Here is an 18,136-nt window from a genome sequence, read left to right as displayed (position 1 = left end):
CGCTCCTACCTAAACATTACAGCCACACCGATCTTTAATCCAACACCATGAGTCTTAGTCTTCAAGACGAACTGGATGTCATGCTGCAAGCCGAGGAGCTTTGGAGTCTATCAGCAAACGAAGAAGCCAAATCGATGGACGACGCTATCACTAAGAGTAGCTCACAGCCTGAGACCAATGCCGAGCTTCCAACCTCGTCCTCTGAAGAAGAGCTAGAGTTTCCCCCTGAGGTCCTGGGAGAAATTGACGCTATTCTTCTGGCGGGCGTTCAATTTGGTACCGCTTCCCAGGATAACTCTTCTCAGGCTGCTGCTGCCCAGGACTCTACTCTTCAGGTTGCTGTTTCTCCATCCACTGCTCCTCAAGTTGCTGCTCACACTTCTCCAAATCACGCATCTCAAATTACTACTCCCCAAATTTCCACTTCCCAGGTCACTGCTCCCGAGGTTCTCGCTCCTACAGGCTCTGCGACTCAGGTTACTTCTTCTCCTGTTCCTGTGCGTCAGGTTGCAACTCCTGAGAACTCGGCTTCTCCTGTTCCTGTACCTCAGTTCTCTGCTTCTCAGCTTGATATTTCTCAGGACCACGCTTCTCAGCTCTTTGATTTGTCTGAGCTCGTCCCTCAGGCCTCTGCACCTGAGGTCGTGACCACTGGCGTCTCTGCTCCTGCTGTTGGGCCTCAGGCTGTTTTGGCTCAGGTTGCGACTCCTGACGTTTCTCCTCCTCAAGCTGCTGCTTCTCCAGTTGCTGCTCTCCAGGCTTCTACTCCTGAGGTTGTTGCCTCTCAGCTTGTCGGTTTATGGGATCTCGCCTCCCAAATCTCTGCTCCCCAGGTTATGACCTCGAGCGTTTCTGCACCTCAGGCTATTGCTCCCCAGGCTATTTCTCCGCTTAGCTTTGCTCATCAGGTTGCAACTCCTAGCATTTCTCCTCCTCTTGGTTCTGGCCCTCAGACTGCTGTCTCACCGGTTGCTACTCTCCAAGTCTCTGCACCTGAGGTCCCAGCTCCTCAGCTCTACACATCCCAGGTTGTTGCTCCTCAGGCGACTGTGCCCCAGAGCTTCGGTTCCCTTTGCGGTTCTTACGGCTACGCTTCCCAGGACTACGCCCCTCAGATTACTGCGCCCCAGTATTTTGCTTCTCAGGCTTCTGTTCTTCAGCTCTATGCTCCACAGGCTACAGTTCCTCCGGTCTGTGCTCCTCAGGTTACTGCTCCTCCGGCTTCTGCTGCTCAGTTCTATGCTCCTCAGATGTCTGCTTCTCAGCTTGATGCTCCTCAGCTCTATGGCCCTCAGCTCTATGCTCCTCAGCATTACGCTGCTGCTCCTCAATTCTCTGCTGCTCAAATTCCTATTTCTCAACATTATGCTCCTCAGCCTTGTGCTTCTGAGGCCTGGGCTTATGCACCCTGGTCTTTTGCTCCTCGATATCCTGCTCCAATTCCTCAACTTTCCCCGTCCGTTATTCGAAGTTATGCCCCCCCTCCTCAGGTTCCAACTCCCGTTTCATCGGCTCCAGCTGTTTCTCCTCAGCCTCTTTTCGATCCTCCAGATGTCCCTCCTGGACCTCGCGTTCGACTTCTGCGCGAGACCACATGGGTTTTCGGTATCCAGCCATGGGCTCATCTTATGAGCCTGACTCCGGTCCGAGAACCCACTAACAACCGGATGATCAACATCAAGGAGACCAAGGACCTCAAAAGCTTTTTGGAGTCTCGTCTCCGCAAGCGAGTTGCCATGCTCGCTCAGGCTGTTGGTGTCCGTCTCGCTTCCGAGTGTAAGCAGTGCGCCACAGGCAAGGGCCAATTTGTTGGGTGTGTTGTGATTCCCGATCAGCTGGACGGAGCTTGTGCGAACTGTCTGTGGGAAAAGTCTCCCGGTCAGCCTGGTCAATGCAGCTTTTGTGAGTCCATCCATTGATTTCTCTCCCCATCCTACATCGTCCGACTGGTTTAATATCCACATACTAGCCTGCCGTCTTTTGTCTATTGTTACATGGCCCGCGACTAATGCTGTCGTCTTTTGAACTTGTAGTGGTTGAACGACAGAATCTGGAAGCGGGCATCGAGAACGAGAAGAAGCGCAAGGCTGGCGGTTGCCGTACATACACCAGTGTGTGGAAATTGCCGAAGAAATCTTGAACACTTCCTCGAGCAAGAAAAAGAGGGGATGTCTTACCAATGCACTCTGCGGCGTTTGGAACTCGAGTTTCGGACTATTGCTTTCCTGGACTTTTTTTGACGGTCCGATTTCGGGTTGTGTATTCAAGGTGCATCGGTGGAGTTGGAACATAACTGTACTTCTCTTCTCCTACGCGAAGCAGGAACATGAGAACGGAGTTAAGGATACAGATGCGATTGTGAGTCGATAGGAATGGTGTCTCGATCTGAATGAAACATCGGATTTTGCATAGTGCATACACGTCAACACGTTAACACGTAGCATCTATAGTGACCTTCTTTAGCTTGGCAAAAGATGAATTTGTCGTATTTGTTCTATCATGATCTCATGGATGGGATCGCTCGCTTTCGAGCTCATGTGCTCGGTCGTAGAACAAATATAGAAGACAGACGCAAAGCACTCGCACAAGAAGATGGACGTGCCGTTGTCCAAGGAATGCGCTTCTCAAATCAAGCAACAAGACTCGTCATTGACTCCATGAAGCGGGAAAAAAGAAAGAAAATATGTAATCTCTGCTCTATGTGCCGTGTGAAATCCCAAACCAGCTGGAGACCAAGAGGCTAGACATGTACTATGGACCAGGGCGTGATCGCTCGAGCGACTCTATTTGTTGTGTATCAATAAGTTTCGGAAGGAGTTCCAGTGGTCCGAGTCCGCATAACTGAGACAACAACGATATTAGCCGGCCCGTTCAGTTCAAACCCAAAATTTTGGAATAGCCTGAAAAACCGAACGCAATCCAAAAGACGGTTTCACTCACATGTATACCATGCTACTCCGCAGACTCGATGCCAGAGTCTCTGGGTACCATCGGAAGAGGTACATGACGAGCGCCCAGCTCATACTGGCGAAAACCGGCCAGGCATTATCCGTGATGGAAGTCCGAGCTTGGGGTGTTATGAGAGATGAGAGCGGATGCATCCCGGGCTGAACAGAAAGTTTCGCAAGGGAGAGCATCACCCGAGCAAAGACATAAATAACGATCTGCAGATACGGATTCGAATTAGCCGTCGGAAGCGCGATGCGATTCTTGACCCGAGGTCCCTTCCATTCCATTCGGCCTCGGTGTGGGGACTTTCGGCATACCTGCTGGCTGATACTTCCCCGCTGCCGACCAAAAACGGCGTATCCACCCAGTAATCCAGCAAAGAAACTGTCATAGCGACCTTCTTTGCCCTGTCCAGCAGGAAGATTTCGAAGTATGATCATGGATGCCTTATATATCGTAGCAAAGGTGGCTAGGTTTCGGGCGTGGAGGCGAGTCGCATTCAAGACCAGCTTGACCTTTTCGCGGAATCTGCATGGTCGCTCAAGGTAAGCTTCTCGGAAAGGACGCGCATGGGAATGGAGAGGAGAAGATCACGTACGTTCCCGATCGGAAAAGAAATATCATTCTGTGAGGCCAACGAAAGTTAGTACTCCAGTCTCGTCGCGACACTATGCGGCGGTCGATGTATCCAGGGCATTTGACTTACACCAGCGCGTGCGGAAATCGCACTTTGGAGCCGTAGACTATGCCATTCCGTGCGCCTTTCACGAGTGATAGTAGTGGTGCAAGTTCAGGGTTGAGCACCAAGGCATCGAGGCGTGACTATGAGAAAGGTGCGTCAGTCGCTGGGACAAGTTCGTATATGCCCGGCGTAGCTTCTCACCGTGAGCGCATCCATTCTGATGCGCGAAACCTCGACTGGAGGTCAACACTGAGATTCGAGGGGCAAATGCAAACAATCCTGTGACAGAGACGACTTCTGAATGACAGGACTCGGAGGATAAAATCGTAAGAGTGGAAGAAGTAAAGCAGCTGAAAGACCAGAACCTGGGGGAGGGGACAGCGGCACTTTACTCGGATCCGCAACTGCAAAAGGGCCTCGGCATGTGAGACGATGCCGACAGCTAACGTCATGGTCACGTGGCCCAGACAGAGCGCATCAAAAGTCAAAATGGATTATTCTTTCGGCAAATACAAGACTCAGTGTAAGTTCAAAGCGCCTCAAAGCTCTGCAAACATCAAGTCTGCTCGAATTACTCAAGCATCTTCGCGGACTCTTCGTCTCTCGATCTTCGTAAAATTTGACCCTCAGATTACTTCGCAGCTCTACCAACCATCGGATATCCTACAAAGGGTGACTGTGTGAGAAATCGAAGATTCAGTTGCAGGGAAGGAATCGCTTCACTATATATAAAATACTTTTTCATGTCGATACAAGATGCCTGAAGGATATGCAGGCACCACGGAGAAGCACAAACCCCCAGCCGGACCAAACAAACGCCTTGAGTAGTGTAAATACGCAAAGATGCAAGTGAATCAAGCTTAATCCGTCCGTGGACGCTTGTTGCCCTCTTCCTCCAAAATCTCGTCGACGTCCATCATCTCCATATCCTCTTCATCTTCGTCGTCCGAGTCGATACCCGCCCGACGCTTCAGACCCTTCATCTTACGAGTCTGAAGGCCACCCAGATCCTGCTTGCCCAAGTGCACACGACCAATCTTGTCACCCATAGAGTCCATGATGATGTTCTTCTTGGTCTTCATATCTTCATTGGGACGCTTGCCCTGCTTCATGGCCTCCTTCATTGCCTCGGGGGTAGCGGGGCGGTGACGGCCGATCTTAAAATCGAACTTGGGACCAACGTCTTCAAGTTCCACACGAGGCAGCTTGTGGCCACTGCGCTTGGTGATGATCTTGTACCACCGAAGGTGCACGACAGGGGACAAGCCGTCACGAGGCTCTTCGGCGCCAACCATCAAAATATATTGAAGACCCTCGACATCGATCTGGGTCGTCTCTTCGCCCTTGAACATGTCAAGGAAGAAGCTTTTCAGCATGACGTGAACTCCTGATGTCGGATCCTCCCAAGGACTACCGGAGAACAGCAGCATCGGCCGCATGCCAAGACCGACGGGCATAGTAAGCTCGTTGAATGGAGGGATGGCGTTCGGCTCAGATGGGGGAAGAAGCATCAGTTCGCAGAGGTCCAGTGTTTGCGAGTTGAAAATTCGGCCAACTGTCACACAGTTGGGGCGCTTCTTGTTGCTGCTTCCAAAGACTACCAGACCACACTCGTTCTTGTTGGCCAAGAATTCCATGCTTTCTGTGTTCTCGAAAGGATGAATGTTCTCATTCTTCTTGTGGAAAAGGACGGAGTTGGGCTTTGTGAGAGAGTGGAAGGTCTTCAAGACGGTGTCGAGGGCTTGAGGGCATTTCGTCCCGTGCAGCAATAGAGTCTTCTTGGGGGGTTCGATGAGTTGGGGCTCTCGCGCCTTGAGGATACGCGCAGTGCGCGGGTTCTTTGCCTTGCTGTTTGTTCTCAATCAGTTCAATCCATACTGCTGAGACGTCTGCAGGGGACTCACACTTCGCGCAACATGGTGGCGGTGTTTTCTTTATGTTCGAGGATGTTCCGAGTAAAAATCGCAAAAAACTTTTGGGGTGATGGCTTGGCACAACTATCGATAAGGACCCACTGCAGTGTGCCCGAGTCGAGCCTTTCTGCCTCACATTGCAGGCTGCCAGCGATACTGATCTACTCGGCTTCGAGCACCCGAACGTACGACGGTACGAGTCAACTGCACGAGTACATCGAAGTGCATTTGTTTCGCAGATTTTGACCCTTACGGTACTCGCTCACCAGCTCTGCACGGAGTAAAATTCCGGCATTGAATCTAGTAATTTTCAGCCACTTCTGCACCTGAAAATGTAGGTAAGTTTTTCCTTTCGCTTTCTGCCCGACAATCCGGGACATGGATGGAGGGAAAATATGTCTCCAAACCAGCCAATTTCTAAGACGCATTAGTAGAGACCTGCAGTATGCAGGTGTCCATGGATCTACTTACACACCCACATCGACATCATTCAAGGTATGAAGCTCACCATAGGTACGTTCTTGGAAGCTAGATGTCTGAGATTAAAAGCCATTAATATTCATTTTCATTGACCTTCGGATTTGCTGTCTAGACTATTCGATTGCGTTCATCCAACAAAAGGTAACAGGTAGGATAAGGCTCCCGCCCCTACATGGCTAATTCTGAATCCTTCCCTAATGGCATACCTCTCAGGAGGCAGCACGGACGGAGGCTCTATTATATCGAGCCAGTCATAGATACGAACAGCTTCCACGAGTGAATGTACTGGTATCGACTTTCGGAACTATATCCAGTCAAGGCCGAGTCCTTATGAAGTAGGTTGGCATTGTCATGGTGGTCATGCTTATATACTTTGGACCTATTGAACTACACGGGACGATAAAAAAAAGCGAAAGACAGAACAATTCACTTCAGACATGGTCTTTTATATTACCCCTCCAATGCGTGCGATGGGCGTAGTTTATTCCAGACGAAGCTTCTCAAACTCCTTGATCTGTTCCTCCAAGCGAGCGGCCTCACTCTCGGCATCACGCAGTCGCTTCTCTTCAGTCTCACGAACCTCCGCCTTGACCTTCTCCTTCCAGTTGGGAGCGCTCATCACGGTCTGAGATCGGCGCACAGTCTCACGGGCACGCTCAAGACTGGCCTTGGCCTTCTCCTCCTGCTCGAGTGCGACCTCCTTGGAAACGCGCAGGTAGACAGCAGCCTCAGCACCCACTGCCGCGACGACGCAGCCAGCAGGGGGGGTCTTGTTGTCCGGACCAACGTGAGAGAGCTCACCCAGGGTCTTGCCACCAAGGGACTGAATGGAGGTGAGCTGCTCAGACACAGTCTTCTCGCTGGTAGCATCGTAGGTCTGGATGATGATGTCACCCTTAGCTTTGACATCATATTGAGCAAGGATCGAGCGGATAGCCTTGGAGGTGTTCAAGATAAGCTCATAAGCCTTCTCAGCAGCGGGATCATCGAACTCGGCGCGATACTCGGGGTACTTGGCACGCATGATGGAGAAGGTCTTGTCGTGTGGGCGCCGGGGAAGACGTTGCCACAGATGCTCCGTAACGAAGGGCATGATGGGGTGGATGAGACACAGAGCACCTTCAAGGGCAGTGTAAAGAGTCTGCTTGGCAGATTCCTGGGTCTCGGAGGAGGCGTCCTCGGCCAGGAGGTACTTGGAGTTCTCGATGAACACATCGCACAGCTGAGAGTACCAATATTGATAAGAAACATTGGCAGTCACAGAGAATTCACGCGCTTCGAGGGCCTCGTTCATCTCCTTCGCGGCAGCATTGAGCTTGTGCAGGATCCAACGCTCGGACAAAGACTCGTGACCGGTCTTCGTCACAGTGGATAAGGGCTTGAAGTCGTCGCCGAGCTTACCAAGAACGAACTTAGTCGCCTGGTAAATCTTGTTGCAGAATCTGCGGTAACCGTGGATGACCTGAACGTCGAAGGCAATGTCGCCACCTGCATGGGAGAATTAGAAACCAGACGAGATGAAAGGATTAGGCTGTCACATACCACCAGTCGTGTACGAAACAAGGGCGAAGCGAAGAGCGTCAGCACCGCACTCAGGAATGCCCTTGGGGAAAGCCTTCTTCTGGTACTTTGTCGCAGTAGCAACCTCCTTCTCAGCGAGGTTGCCGACAAGAAGCTTGTCGTGCAGGGTCTGGAGCTGGATGCCCTCCATCACGTCCAAAGGATCGATGACATTGCCAAGAGACTTGGACATCTTGCGACCTTCGGAATCACGAATCAGGGAATGGCAGTACACCTCCTTGAAAGGAATCTGTCCGGTCATCTTGATGCCGAGCATAATCATACGAGCAACCCAGAAGAATAGAATGTCCCAACCAGTTTCAAGCACAGAGGTGGGATACAAATTCTCGAAGTCGTGAGTCTTGCGGGGCCAACCCAGGGTTGAGAAGGGCCACAGAGCGGAAGAGAACCAAGTGTCCAGTACATCGGGATCACGGTCAAGAGTAAACTTCTTACCGGGAAACTTGACTTCGGCCTTCTTGCGAGCATCCTCTTCGGTGCGACCAGTGACCCAGAATTCGCCGTTAGAGTCATCATTCTCCTCGCCCTCGATGTTCACAAAGTAAGCGGGGGCCTGATGACCCCACCAAAGTTGACGCGACAGACACCAATCATTGAGATTGCGCATCCAGCGGAAGTAGTTCTTCTCGGCAGACTCTGGACGAATGATAATGTCACCCTTCTCAACGGCCTCAATAGCGGGGCCGACCAGTGACTCCATCTTCATCCACCATTGGGGTTTGAGGATAGGCTCAATGATATCGTTTGACTTTGAGCAGCGGGGCACCTTCATGGGGTTGTGCTCCCACTTCACGTACAAGCCCTTCTCCTTGAGCATGTCGATGACCTGATAACGAGCATCAAAGCGCTTCATACCAACGAAGGGTCCTGCGTTCTTGTTGAAGGTGCCGTCGTCGTTCAGGACAGAAATGAACTCCAAGTTGTGCTGCTTGCCGCGGTTGAAATCGTTGAAGTCGTGAGCAGGGGTGATCTTCACGGCACCGGTACCGAATTCGGGCTCAACGCCCTCGTCGGCAACGATAGGCAGCAAACGGTCAACGAAGGGATGACGAGCGTTCTTGCCGATCAGGTGCTTGTAGCGAGGATCGTTAGGGTGGACAGCAATACCGGTATCGCCAACCATGGTTTCGGGACGAGTCGTGGCGATCTCGATACGCTCAGGTGAGCCGTCGATCTCGTAGCAGAAGTGGGTGAGAACACCAAACTCAACCTTGCGGTCATAGCCGGGAACATCCAAAAGAGTGCGGCCTTCAATCTCCTTGTTCTCGACCTCAAGGTTCGAAAGCGATGTGTTGAGAGCAACACACCAGTTGACAAGACGGTTGGCACGGTAAATAGTACCCTCCTCGTGAAGGCGGACAAACGTTTCGGTGACGGCGGCAGACAAGTTAGGGTCCATGGTGAAGGCCTCACGGCTCCAGTCGAAAGACCCGCCAACTCTCCGGAGGGCATTCTTGATGTTCTTGTGGTACTCATCTTTCCAATCCCAGATGAGGTTGACCATAGCTTCACGGCCGAGATCGTGTCGGGTCTTCTTCTCCTTCTTCCACAGCATCTTTTCAACGACGCTCTGCGTAGAGATACCAGCGTGGTCCATGCCAGGCAGCCACAGAGTAGTCTTACCCTTCATACGCTGCCATCGGATCATAGTGTCTTGCAAGGCGTTGGTCAGAGCGTGACCCATGTGAAGAGAGCCGGTGACGTTGGGAGGAGGAATAGGAATGACGAAGGAGCCCTCTGGCTTGACCTTGCCATCAGGGCCCCATTCGGGCTTGAAGAGGTCCCTCTCCTCCCACCACTCAAGGCGACCGGCTTCGATAGTCTTGGGATCGTATGCGTCGGCAGTCTTCTCCTTCTCAACCTTCTGCACCTTCTTCTCGGCCTTGGGAGCGGCAGGCTTCGCGGTCTTGGCCTTGGCCTGTTTCTCAGCGAACTTCTTCGCCTTCTCAGCCTTCTTGCGCTCACGCTCGACTATTACGTCAGAAAGACAAGATTAGTCTTCAGGCAAGAGGCTCAAGCGAGAAACAACAGCGTTTCAGCTCGGGGTGCACTGCGGGGTTCACGTACGTTCTTTCTCGGACTTCACCTTGGGGGCGGCGGCGCCATCGTTCGCAGCAGCAGCTTCGGCGATCTGAGTGCGAGTTTGCTGATCGACGGGAGGAGGAGTCTCAGTCAAAGGGGCAGTGTTCTCCCCGACTACATTGCCATTCAATTGTAAGCTTGCGGACTCGGACATGAGTCATTGACTGCCGGAGCACCGTCACTCACGTGGGTTCTGGGATGCGGAGTTTTGCGCCATCCTGGATAGTGATCGATAAGTCGGAGGAAGTCTCCAAGGCGCCGATCGCGCCACGAGTCGCCTGATAAGTATCTTGAGGATGAGGAGTTGCGACAAGGAGGGGTGGTTGTGCGAAAATGCGGGCAGATTAAATTTCCACGACGAATGAGCGAGCGGGGCTCAGGTGAGGATCGGTGGGGACCGCGCGACACTGGGGCAGTTGGAACAATGGCTTTCTGTAGAGCTGAGGGTGATTGATACGCGGGTAATTGAATAAGTGTCGAGGTTTTGTGAGCATGTGCAGTATCTTTCTCGAAATAATTCTTGTGATTTGATCGAGGACTCCTTCAATCCCAAAGACACTCACGTGATAGCGCCGGAGCCTCTGGGCGATCTTTGCCAAGGCTTAATAGAGTGACACCAGAGAGCGACTCACCTGGTGGTAACAGCCTGGCATGAACACACACTTACGATGTCTGAGATTGTCTGCTCGACTCGGGACATCGGTTACATGGTAACCTAAGATTATTTCACTGCACGCCATCCGGGATGAGAAAAGTTGACGATGGCAACTCAATCAAGCGTATTTACGGGGAAAACTTATCCTATCTGGCATGCCGATAACACGGGCAGTTCGTAGAGATTTTGGACACCAAATGCTACTGCGAGATGACTTGAAAGCTGAGCAATTCTACACGTATGGTATGCGGGGCTCGAGCCTACATCTTTTGGAAATGGTCTGTGCTGGATGATGCGAGAGCCGAGCCGTGAAGAAGATTGGAAATTTGATTGATTGCGCCCACTTGAAGTTCATCGAACCTAGACGGTAGGGTTCCGGCTAGCCCAGGAAAATTAGATATCATGTCTTGTCATCAACGTCGTCTTCGAAGCTCGGTCGTCCACTCAGGCCGCATATATCTAGTGCAAAGAGCGCATTAGATTGAGACATGTCCGCGCGAAGGGTCTTGCTGCTTGATTTGTTTGCTGCACGACACTATGACTGCCGGGCGATCATCCATGAGCAATGACTGGACTGGAATACCGAAGGATGTTCTCTAGGTCAGGAAAGCAGGGGAAATGTGTGGGAGAGAAGCTGATGGAGAGAATAAGAAAGGACGGGGAGGGGAAAAAGGAAGATCGTGTTTTACTGCCGAGGGGAGAATCAAGACTGGGCAGCAGCGTTCTTCTGAGCATCAGCGCGGACAGGGTCAAAGTAGGCGTGAGCCATGGCCTCTTGAGCAGTCAAGCGTTCCTATCAAGTTGTTAGAACTAGAATGCGATGAGAGATAGTGGCAGAAATATGAATTCAAGCTTACCGCATGATCGTAGCGAAGCAGCTTATCGAGGAAGTTAATGGCTTCGTCGCTGACGAAGCGCTGGTTCTCAGCCGTGACAAAGGAGTGCCACGGCTTGCGAGGGAATCGAGACAAGATATCGTCATATTGGGGATCCAACTCGATATCATACTTGTCCAAGTATTCAAATAGCTCCTCAGTTCCGAGAACTTTCGCAATCTTGACAAGCTGGTCGGAGTTGCTGTTTCCGTGGAAAAACGGCTCCTTGCGGAATATCATGGAAGCGAACATCGCACCGAGTGACCACATGTCGAGGGAATAGTCGTATTCCTGGAAGTCGACAAGCAACTCGGGGCCCTTGAAGTACCGCGATGCGACGCGGACGTTGTACTCAGTACCCTTGTGATAGAATTCGGCAAGACCCCAATCGATGAGTCGCAGCTACACTGTGTTAAAGATACCCTCCCTTCAGACTGGATCCACGAAATGTGCGTACCTTTCTTTTCTCATGGTCAATCATGACATTGTGGGGCTTGACATCACGGTGCATGATTCCCTTGCTGTGACAAAAGTCGAGCGCTTTGAGGAGTTCGAAGATGTAGAAACGGACATCATAGTCGGTGAAGCGGGGGTACAGGGTACGGAAGTCGGTGTTATTGACGGCCTCAAACACCAAACTCGGAGTCTTGCTTTGGTTGTCCCGAACAACGTCCAATAGAGCGACAACGTTGGGGCCACCAGCAAGGTTTTGCAGAATTTTGATCTCTCGCTTAATCTTCTTCTTCTTGACTGGCTTCAAGACCTTGATAACACATTTCTGATAGTTGACCACATTGATACCTTCAAAGACCTCAGAGTACTTTCCTCGACCTGCAGGTCATGAAAAATAGTTAGTAATTATGCAAGATGGTGTTGCCGATATGCAAGCAGCGTGGCCCCTTGGGTGAGCGCATTTGACGGAAAGTGCCTCACAGGCCTACTGGACTTGAACTTGGGACAGAACGCACCAATCTTGCGAACAATTTCGTAGTTTTCAAGAACTCCCCATGAGATGTTCACACTATCATAGTCCCAATAGGACCGGGGCATGTGCTCATTGACATCAGCGTAGACGCGCGACATGGTGCGGTCAGGCGGCGACTGGATCCGCCCACAATGGAATATGAATGGAGCGGGGTGAGGCGGGGCGTGACACGGCCGACTAGAGAGAGCGAAACGAAGGCGGTTGAGGCAGGCAGAGAGCAATAGCAGCAGCAGGCTCAGCAAATCGCTCGCGTGAACTCAGCTGTGCTATCGGTCTTCCTGATGCAATGGAAGATTGGAGAGGGTTGGATATTGTGATATGAGCGAGATCAGTTCCGCCCTGTCACGGGATTTTCCCAGTGGGGAGCAGGCCAGGTGTGGCTGCACGGAAAATCATTTCCCCGACCTTTTTGTGAATTCCATCTTTAAACAAATCAAGGCTGCAACTGAAGCGATAACATTGGCTTGATCAAATGTCCCTGACATCTTGAAGCACTGGTTGCGCTGCTGGGAGTCATCGGATCTCCAGACCAGCGCCATGTTCTTTGACTTGAACGTTCCGTACAGTCAAGATGACCCGGAAGCGCTGAACACATTGAATTTCCTCGCCGAACGTAGGTCATCTCGCCGCGACCGTTTGACAGTTGATTTTCATATCCATAGGAGTGCTGACGTTTCTGTAGTTGGGTACACAACCGTCGCCTTGTCACAGACAGTCACGGGCAAGCTGCCTACAAGCTTGACTCCACCGACACTGCCTTCGAATGCTCCAAAGTCGCTACAGTTGCTCACACGTCTCAATCTTACGCTCTCCGACACCGCGCAGAACCAGAGACTGAACAACCTGACGCAAGCATACGATATCGTCGCTTTACGGCCCACAAATGAGAAGACCCTTCTCAATGCTTGCACCACACTCGAATGCGACATGATATCGCTAGATCTGTCAGTACGGCTGCCTTTCCATTTCAAATTTAAAATGCTATCGGCTGCCTTGTCTCGCGGTATTCGGTTGGAAATTTGCTATGGTCCAGGTGTCACGGGAAGTGGATTCGACGCACGCCGCAATCTGATCGGGAACGCGATGTCACTGATCAGAGCTACACGGGGTGGCCGAGGCATCATCGTTTCGAGTGAGGCCCGACGCGCTCTGAGTCTGCGGGCACCATGGGACGTCATCAACCTGACCTGCGTCTGGGGATTGTCGCAAGAGCGTGGAAAAGAGGCGATTTGTGAAGAAGCTAGGAAAGTTACGGCCTTGGCAAAGCTGAAGCGTACCAGCTGGCGTGGCATCGTTGACATTGTTCATGGCGGAGAGAAAGTGGCAATCGACAATGCGAACCCAAAGTCCAAAGGCGAAAAGAAAACCTTCGCCAGCAAAGAATCTGATAACACACCTGACTCATTGAAGAGGAAGGCATCCTTGGGCTCCGAAGCTGCTGTCGAACCCGAGAAGCCTCTGTCTAAGCGGGAAATGAAACGCCGAGCCAAGAAGGCTCGACTCGAACCACAAGCCGCGGATGCGAGCTGAGCTTTTGAGCTGAATTGAATTGCCATCTTCGCCATTCCCGAGCATCTAGTGAGATATTCTTGCAGACCATGCGGTGATGATCTCCTGGCCTCGAACCTGGGGCTAAAGTCTCTCCTCGTAAGTCGCCGGGCTATCACTCGTGGGCATGCAATATGCAACATGTTTTTCGCATTGAAAGATTGTTGTGCTAAAAGTGAATCCCTGGAAAGCACCGCTCTACCGTCGAAGATGTTGTACTCACCGGCGCAATATGGACTGGCTCGGTGGCACTCGGCTCTATGGTGCGGCTGTCCGCCTTTGATGACGCGCCCCGAGACCTCCACACAAAGATCCCTGGTGCCTACCCGGGTTTAACCAGTGTCGAACACCGAATCCATCTGTACCGCAGATGTTGGTTTCGGACGGACAGAGATGTTGCTAGAGCGGGGCGTTTGGCAATCCGAACTCGACATTGAATTTTGATGTCCAGTTCTCGGACGAATATGGTCTGCCCCCGGAAATTTGCTGTCAGCACGCTCTTGCATGACATTCAATATGTGGCCTGTTCACGTTCCTCCACAGTCTCTTAGGCTTTTCCAATTGCGATTAATGAAGGGTCAAGTACAAGCTCCATTCCCGTACACATCACATTAGATATCAAGATGGTACAAGGCACCATACCACACCCTTAATTTTTGACTCCAATACCACACAAATTGGCAACCATATGGCCATTATCGCTTCTGCTGCGTACTGTTTCCAAAAGTCGAGTTCTTTTGTCGATGGTCAGCCTTGTGCTTAGAGGCCATTGAACATGACCCTCAACCTGTCTCTCGTCTTTGTTTGTGTATTTCCCCTTTAACACGACAAGCTAGCTCGATGGTGTCCTCGGGTAATCCAGCAAGCTGAGCCACCTTAAGTGCGTGTGATTCGCGGTTGACACCTTTACGTAAACGATGCACAAAAGAAAACCTCCCATCGGGTCTCTCATGGACATCAGTGCAATAGCATGCCAAGGATTCAAACCCATTGGTCATATCAGCAAGCGCGTGAAAGTGCGTTGCAAAGAGAACGCGACTGCGGTTGCGGTAGTGTAGATGGTGAAGACACGCAAAGCTGACCGCAGTACCATCTTCAGGAGTAGTCCCTCGGCCAACCTCATCCATGATGACAAAAGATCGAGGAGTAGCTTGTCTCAATATAGCAGCTGTCTCGAGCATCTCGACCATGAATGTTGACTGATCGCGGAACAGATCGTCTGCGGCTCCAATACGACTGAATATTTGGTCGACGATGCCTATCTCAGCATAATGCGCAGGCACGTAGGAGCCGACTTGAGCCATGATTGTGATCAAAGCATTCTGTCGAAGGAAGGTGCTTTTACCAGCCATGTTGGGGCCAGTGATGAGCCAGATTCGTTCCGGTCCACCGAGAAAGCAGTCGTTGCTCACGAAAGATCGACCTTGCTCTTCCAGGCCCAGTTTGACTGTAGGGTGACGGCCACCGACGATGTTATGCGTCCTGCCGTTGTTCAGAATCGGTCGAACCAATTGCTGCTCTTGAGCCAGAGTTGCAAAAGAGCACGCAACGTCCAGCTCATCCATGACTGCCGCATTGCGTCTGATTTTCATCAGGTTTAGAATGACCTCCCGGCGAAGACGCTCGAAGATTAGTTGTTCCTCCTGTCTGATTCGCAGTCTGATGTGATCCATTTGATTGCCTAGCTCGCTCCAGACAGGGAGATAAAAGGACCGCGTGGATTTTGTAGATGACACATTGCGCGTCACCCCTAAATCTTCAAGAGCAGCTTGAGAGATCTTGGCCCCTTTGACATGGCATATGTGGCCTAGTCCTGGTGTCCACCTGAGAGTCAAGTTGGTAGATCCAACAGATTCACGTAAGCGTCGAACAAGAGCTTCCTTGTTGACAAAAGCCTGATCCAGTTTTCCGTGGAGAGACTTGAGTGTTGAGCTGGCCTCACGACGCATGATCCACGCTTCTGTGGGCATGAATTCCGCATCCCCCGAGTCCCGACGGTCATTTGCCTTAGCACGGACTTTCTTAGGCAACTCTTCTACCTCGGCGGGGGTGCCTTCGTGGAGAGCTACTTTCTGCGCAAGGTTGGCTGCTTCGGCTGCAGTGCCCTCCTGGATACGCTGCTGTTGTAGCAGCCCTTCCTCGTCGATCGCAGCTATGATACGTTCAGCTAGAACGATGGGGCCGTCGAGGTCAAGCCGTGAGGTCATTGATGCTAAACTGGGTATACCTGCAGGCTCAGGATCACAGCTTGCATGGCGCAATAACAAGGTTTTGACCTCTCTCGCAGCTACAATGGCACGGGAAAGGCATATCAAATCATCGGCGTCTCCCTTGCCAAGGGCAAATTTCTGAACGAGACGCTGAGCGTCGTAGCTCCTTTTGAGCAGCCGAATCACGCTGTCGCGAAGATCGACGTCTTCACGGAAGGTCGAAACCAAATCCAATCGTTTGTTGATCACTTCGATAGATGTTGAAGGTGAAGCTGAGGGACATGGATTAGTTTTTGCGAAATTCATAATGAAAGGCAACATTACCCACTCAGTCGATCGCGCAGCAGACGAGCGCCGCTCTTCGTGCTCGTTCGGCGAACAGCGTGAATTAGGCTGCCCTTTCCAAAACCATCGCGAGCAGTTTCAAGTATCTCCAAACCACTCAGGCTATTTCGGTCGATGATCATCGACTCGTCAAGATGTCGTCGCAGAGGAGGTAACAGTTTGAGGTCTGTTCTCTGAAGCTGTCCTCTTGTGTATTCAAGTAGGCTGAAACCGGCAGCGACTTCCTCCTCCGTAAAATCACGGATTGCATTTTCTGGAACAGGGGACTCTAACATATGGTTCCATTCGGACATGGGTGCTATTATGTTTGGGAACTTGAAAAAAGTGACGAGACGATGATCGCGACCAACAAGAAGCTGCAGTTCTTGTCCAATGAGATTCTCAACTCTTTGGTCGACAAGTATCTCTCGAGCTCCGATTCGAGCTATGGCCGACGGCAACATCTGCAGCGTCGTGAGCTGTGTGCGGAATTCCCCAGTAGACAAGTCTATCCAGGCCAAGCCAGCATTTATGGGCACTGAAGATAGTAGGTGCTGTGATGATTGCGCAAAAGATTGATCTTGCGAGACTTTTTTCAATGATTTGACGTCGAGATATACTGCGAGCAGAAAGTTGTTCTCTGATGGATCCAGAAACTTCTCATCAATCAAAGTTCCTGGAGTAATAATTCTGGCTACCCTGCGGTCCCACATGAGGCCACCGGACTTCGTTTTGTCCTCTGGATCAACAGCAAATTCCTCGCTGATAGCCACGTAGCGATTGAGATCTTGAACAAGCAACTTTAGGAAGCGATCCAGTTGGAAGAAAGGAAATCCAGCCATAGGAACAGCGCCGGCACTTGTCTTCTTAGATGCGAGTTTCAGATTAAGCAAGGGCGCAATTTCTTCAGCTTGCTCAAAGTAAAGCTGCAATGATAGATCTCAGTAATCAGATCACAAAGATTTGGCGACGTTGAGGCGTACCTCATAGAATCCTCCAACCCGAGTGAGAACAACACAGTCCTTGAATTTCTGCATGTTGTTACGATGGCCTTGTATGACCGTTGGATACTGAGGCACATGGTCCTTCACATCCTGGTATGCCTCTAGTTTGAGCACGCCCTGAGGAAGGTCCTTCAGCTTGACAGCCACTTTGGTTTTCGCACCTCGTCGAGGATCCAGATTGGGGAGCACCGAAGGCACTTTCGCGCGTGGCCTGTTCGGCCGCGCATGGTGGCAGATTGTCCTGTGAACAGAACAGGAGAAGGGCGAGAGTTGAAGAAGATCACGTTCTGACGAGTTTCGTATGCCTGACGCCCATCGAGTGAAGTTTCGAGCATTGACGCGCATCTTGGATCGCCTCACCCATCGACATTCAACATACGAGCTTAGAAGGGGCAGAACTGCGAAAGCTTACCTCGTCCGCCTGCGGCAGCTGATAAGACACCAAGGAACGAATTTGCTGTAAGGTACGACTAAGTCACTGGCTCTCGCAAGTATCTAGACACGTATTAGCAGTAGGAAAATTGATAAGAGATATTCGGTCTCTTGAGGCGTGAATTTAAGTCGAGAGAGAGAGAGTAATGAGCTAGCTCAAGAACACTTTAACCAAATAGAGGAAGCTTACCTGGGACAACAAGCGTAAAATTTAAGTAGAGCAACCTTACCCTCTATCAATAACATGGCAAAGGTAAAAATGTTTGTAATATTCAATCTATGGCTCGAATTTCCACCCTTCGTATGTTTGGAACAGTTGATGGGGTTTCATAGCTCAAGGCATCAGGTTTGGCCTGGGGAGACTACGTCCGCTCTCAGGTGCTTCTATCGGCCGCTGTACTCCGCCTTCGCCACCG

At 51.2% G+C, this 18,136-nt stretch overlaps 7 protein-coding genes across 7 annotated transcripts; 2 read left to right on the top strand and 5 right to left on the bottom strand.

Annotated features, from left to right (window-relative positions):
* Positions 1-47: 47 nt before the first annotated feature.
* N7539_008175 (DUF3716 domain-containing protein) lies at positions 48-1,919 on the top strand (the record flags this gene model as incomplete). Its single annotated transcript, XM_056937775.1, has 1 exon — positions 48-1,919. One exon carries the CDS (start codon positions 48-50, stop codon positions 1,917-1,919), a length of 1,872 nt encoding a protein of 623 aa, XP_056786867.1.
* Positions 1,920-2,783: 864 nt separating this feature from the next.
* On the bottom strand, positions 2,784-3,847 carry N7539_008174 (Tim17/Tim22/Tim23/Pmp24 family protein; the record flags this gene model as incomplete). Its single annotated transcript, XM_056937774.1, has 5 exons — positions 2,784-2,841; positions 2,941-3,477; positions 3,548-3,574; positions 3,656-3,771; positions 3,833-3,847. The coding sequence occupies 5 exons, from the start codon at positions 3,845-3,847 to the stop codon at positions 2,784-2,786; spliced, it is 753 nt and encodes a 250-aa protein (XP_056786866.1).
* Positions 3,848-4,491: 644 nt separating this feature from the next.
* On the bottom strand, positions 4,492-5,549 carry N7539_008173 (rRNA-binding ribosome biosynthesis protein RPF2; the record flags this gene model as incomplete). The annotated part of the gene is made up of 2 exons (XM_056937773.1): positions 4,492-5,479; positions 5,536-5,549. The coding sequence occupies 2 exons, from the start codon at positions 5,547-5,549 to the stop codon at positions 4,492-4,494; spliced, it is 1,002 nt and encodes a 333-aa protein (XP_056786865.1).
* A 956-nt stretch (positions 5,550-6,505) lies between these two features.
* N7539_008172 (valine--tRNA ligase) lies at positions 6,506-9,904 on the bottom strand (the record flags this gene model as incomplete). Its single annotated transcript, XM_056937772.1, has 4 exons — positions 6,506-7,512; positions 7,567-9,576; positions 9,673-9,801; positions 9,874-9,904. 4 exons carry the CDS (start codon positions 9,902-9,904, stop codon positions 6,506-6,508), a joined length of 3,177 nt encoding a protein of 1,058 aa, XP_056786864.1.
* A 1,141-nt stretch (positions 9,905-11,045) lies between these two features.
* N7539_008171 (casein kinase II subunit alpha/alpha') lies at positions 11,046-12,300 on the bottom strand (the record flags this gene model as incomplete). Its single annotated transcript, XM_056937771.1, has 4 exons — positions 11,046-11,135; positions 11,200-11,619; positions 11,675-12,048; positions 12,186-12,300. The coding sequence occupies 4 exons, from the start codon at positions 12,298-12,300 to the stop codon at positions 11,046-11,048; spliced, it is 999 nt and encodes a 332-aa protein (XP_056786863.1).
* A 439-nt stretch (positions 12,301-12,739) lies between these two features.
* On the top strand, positions 12,740-13,732 carry N7539_008170 (ribonuclease P subunit p30 family protein; the record flags this gene model as incomplete). Its single annotated transcript, XM_056937770.1, has 2 exons — positions 12,740-12,815; positions 12,885-13,732. 2 exons carry the CDS (start codon positions 12,740-12,742, stop codon positions 13,730-13,732), a joined length of 924 nt encoding a protein of 307 aa, XP_056786862.1.
* Positions 13,733-14,532: 800 nt separating this feature from the next.
* N7539_008169 (mismatch repair ATPase MSH1) lies at positions 14,533-17,633 on the bottom strand (the record flags this gene model as incomplete). The annotated part of the gene is made up of 3 exons (XM_056937769.1): positions 14,533-16,232; positions 16,289-17,210; positions 17,268-17,633. 3 exons carry the CDS (start codon positions 17,631-17,633, stop codon positions 14,533-14,535), a joined length of 2,988 nt encoding a protein of 995 aa, XP_056786861.1.
* Positions 17,634-18,136: the final 503 nt, after the last annotated feature.

The sequence above is a fragment of the Penicillium diatomitis genome (assembly GCF_028827545.1).
Source record: "Penicillium diatomitis strain IBT 30728 chromosome Unknown utg000012l_segment0_segment0, whole genome shotgun sequence".
Lineage (NCBI taxonomy): Eukaryota > Fungi > Ascomycota > Eurotiomycetes > Eurotiales > Aspergillaceae > Penicillium > Penicillium diatomitis.
This window is presented reverse-complemented; position numbering and strand designations above follow the sequence as displayed.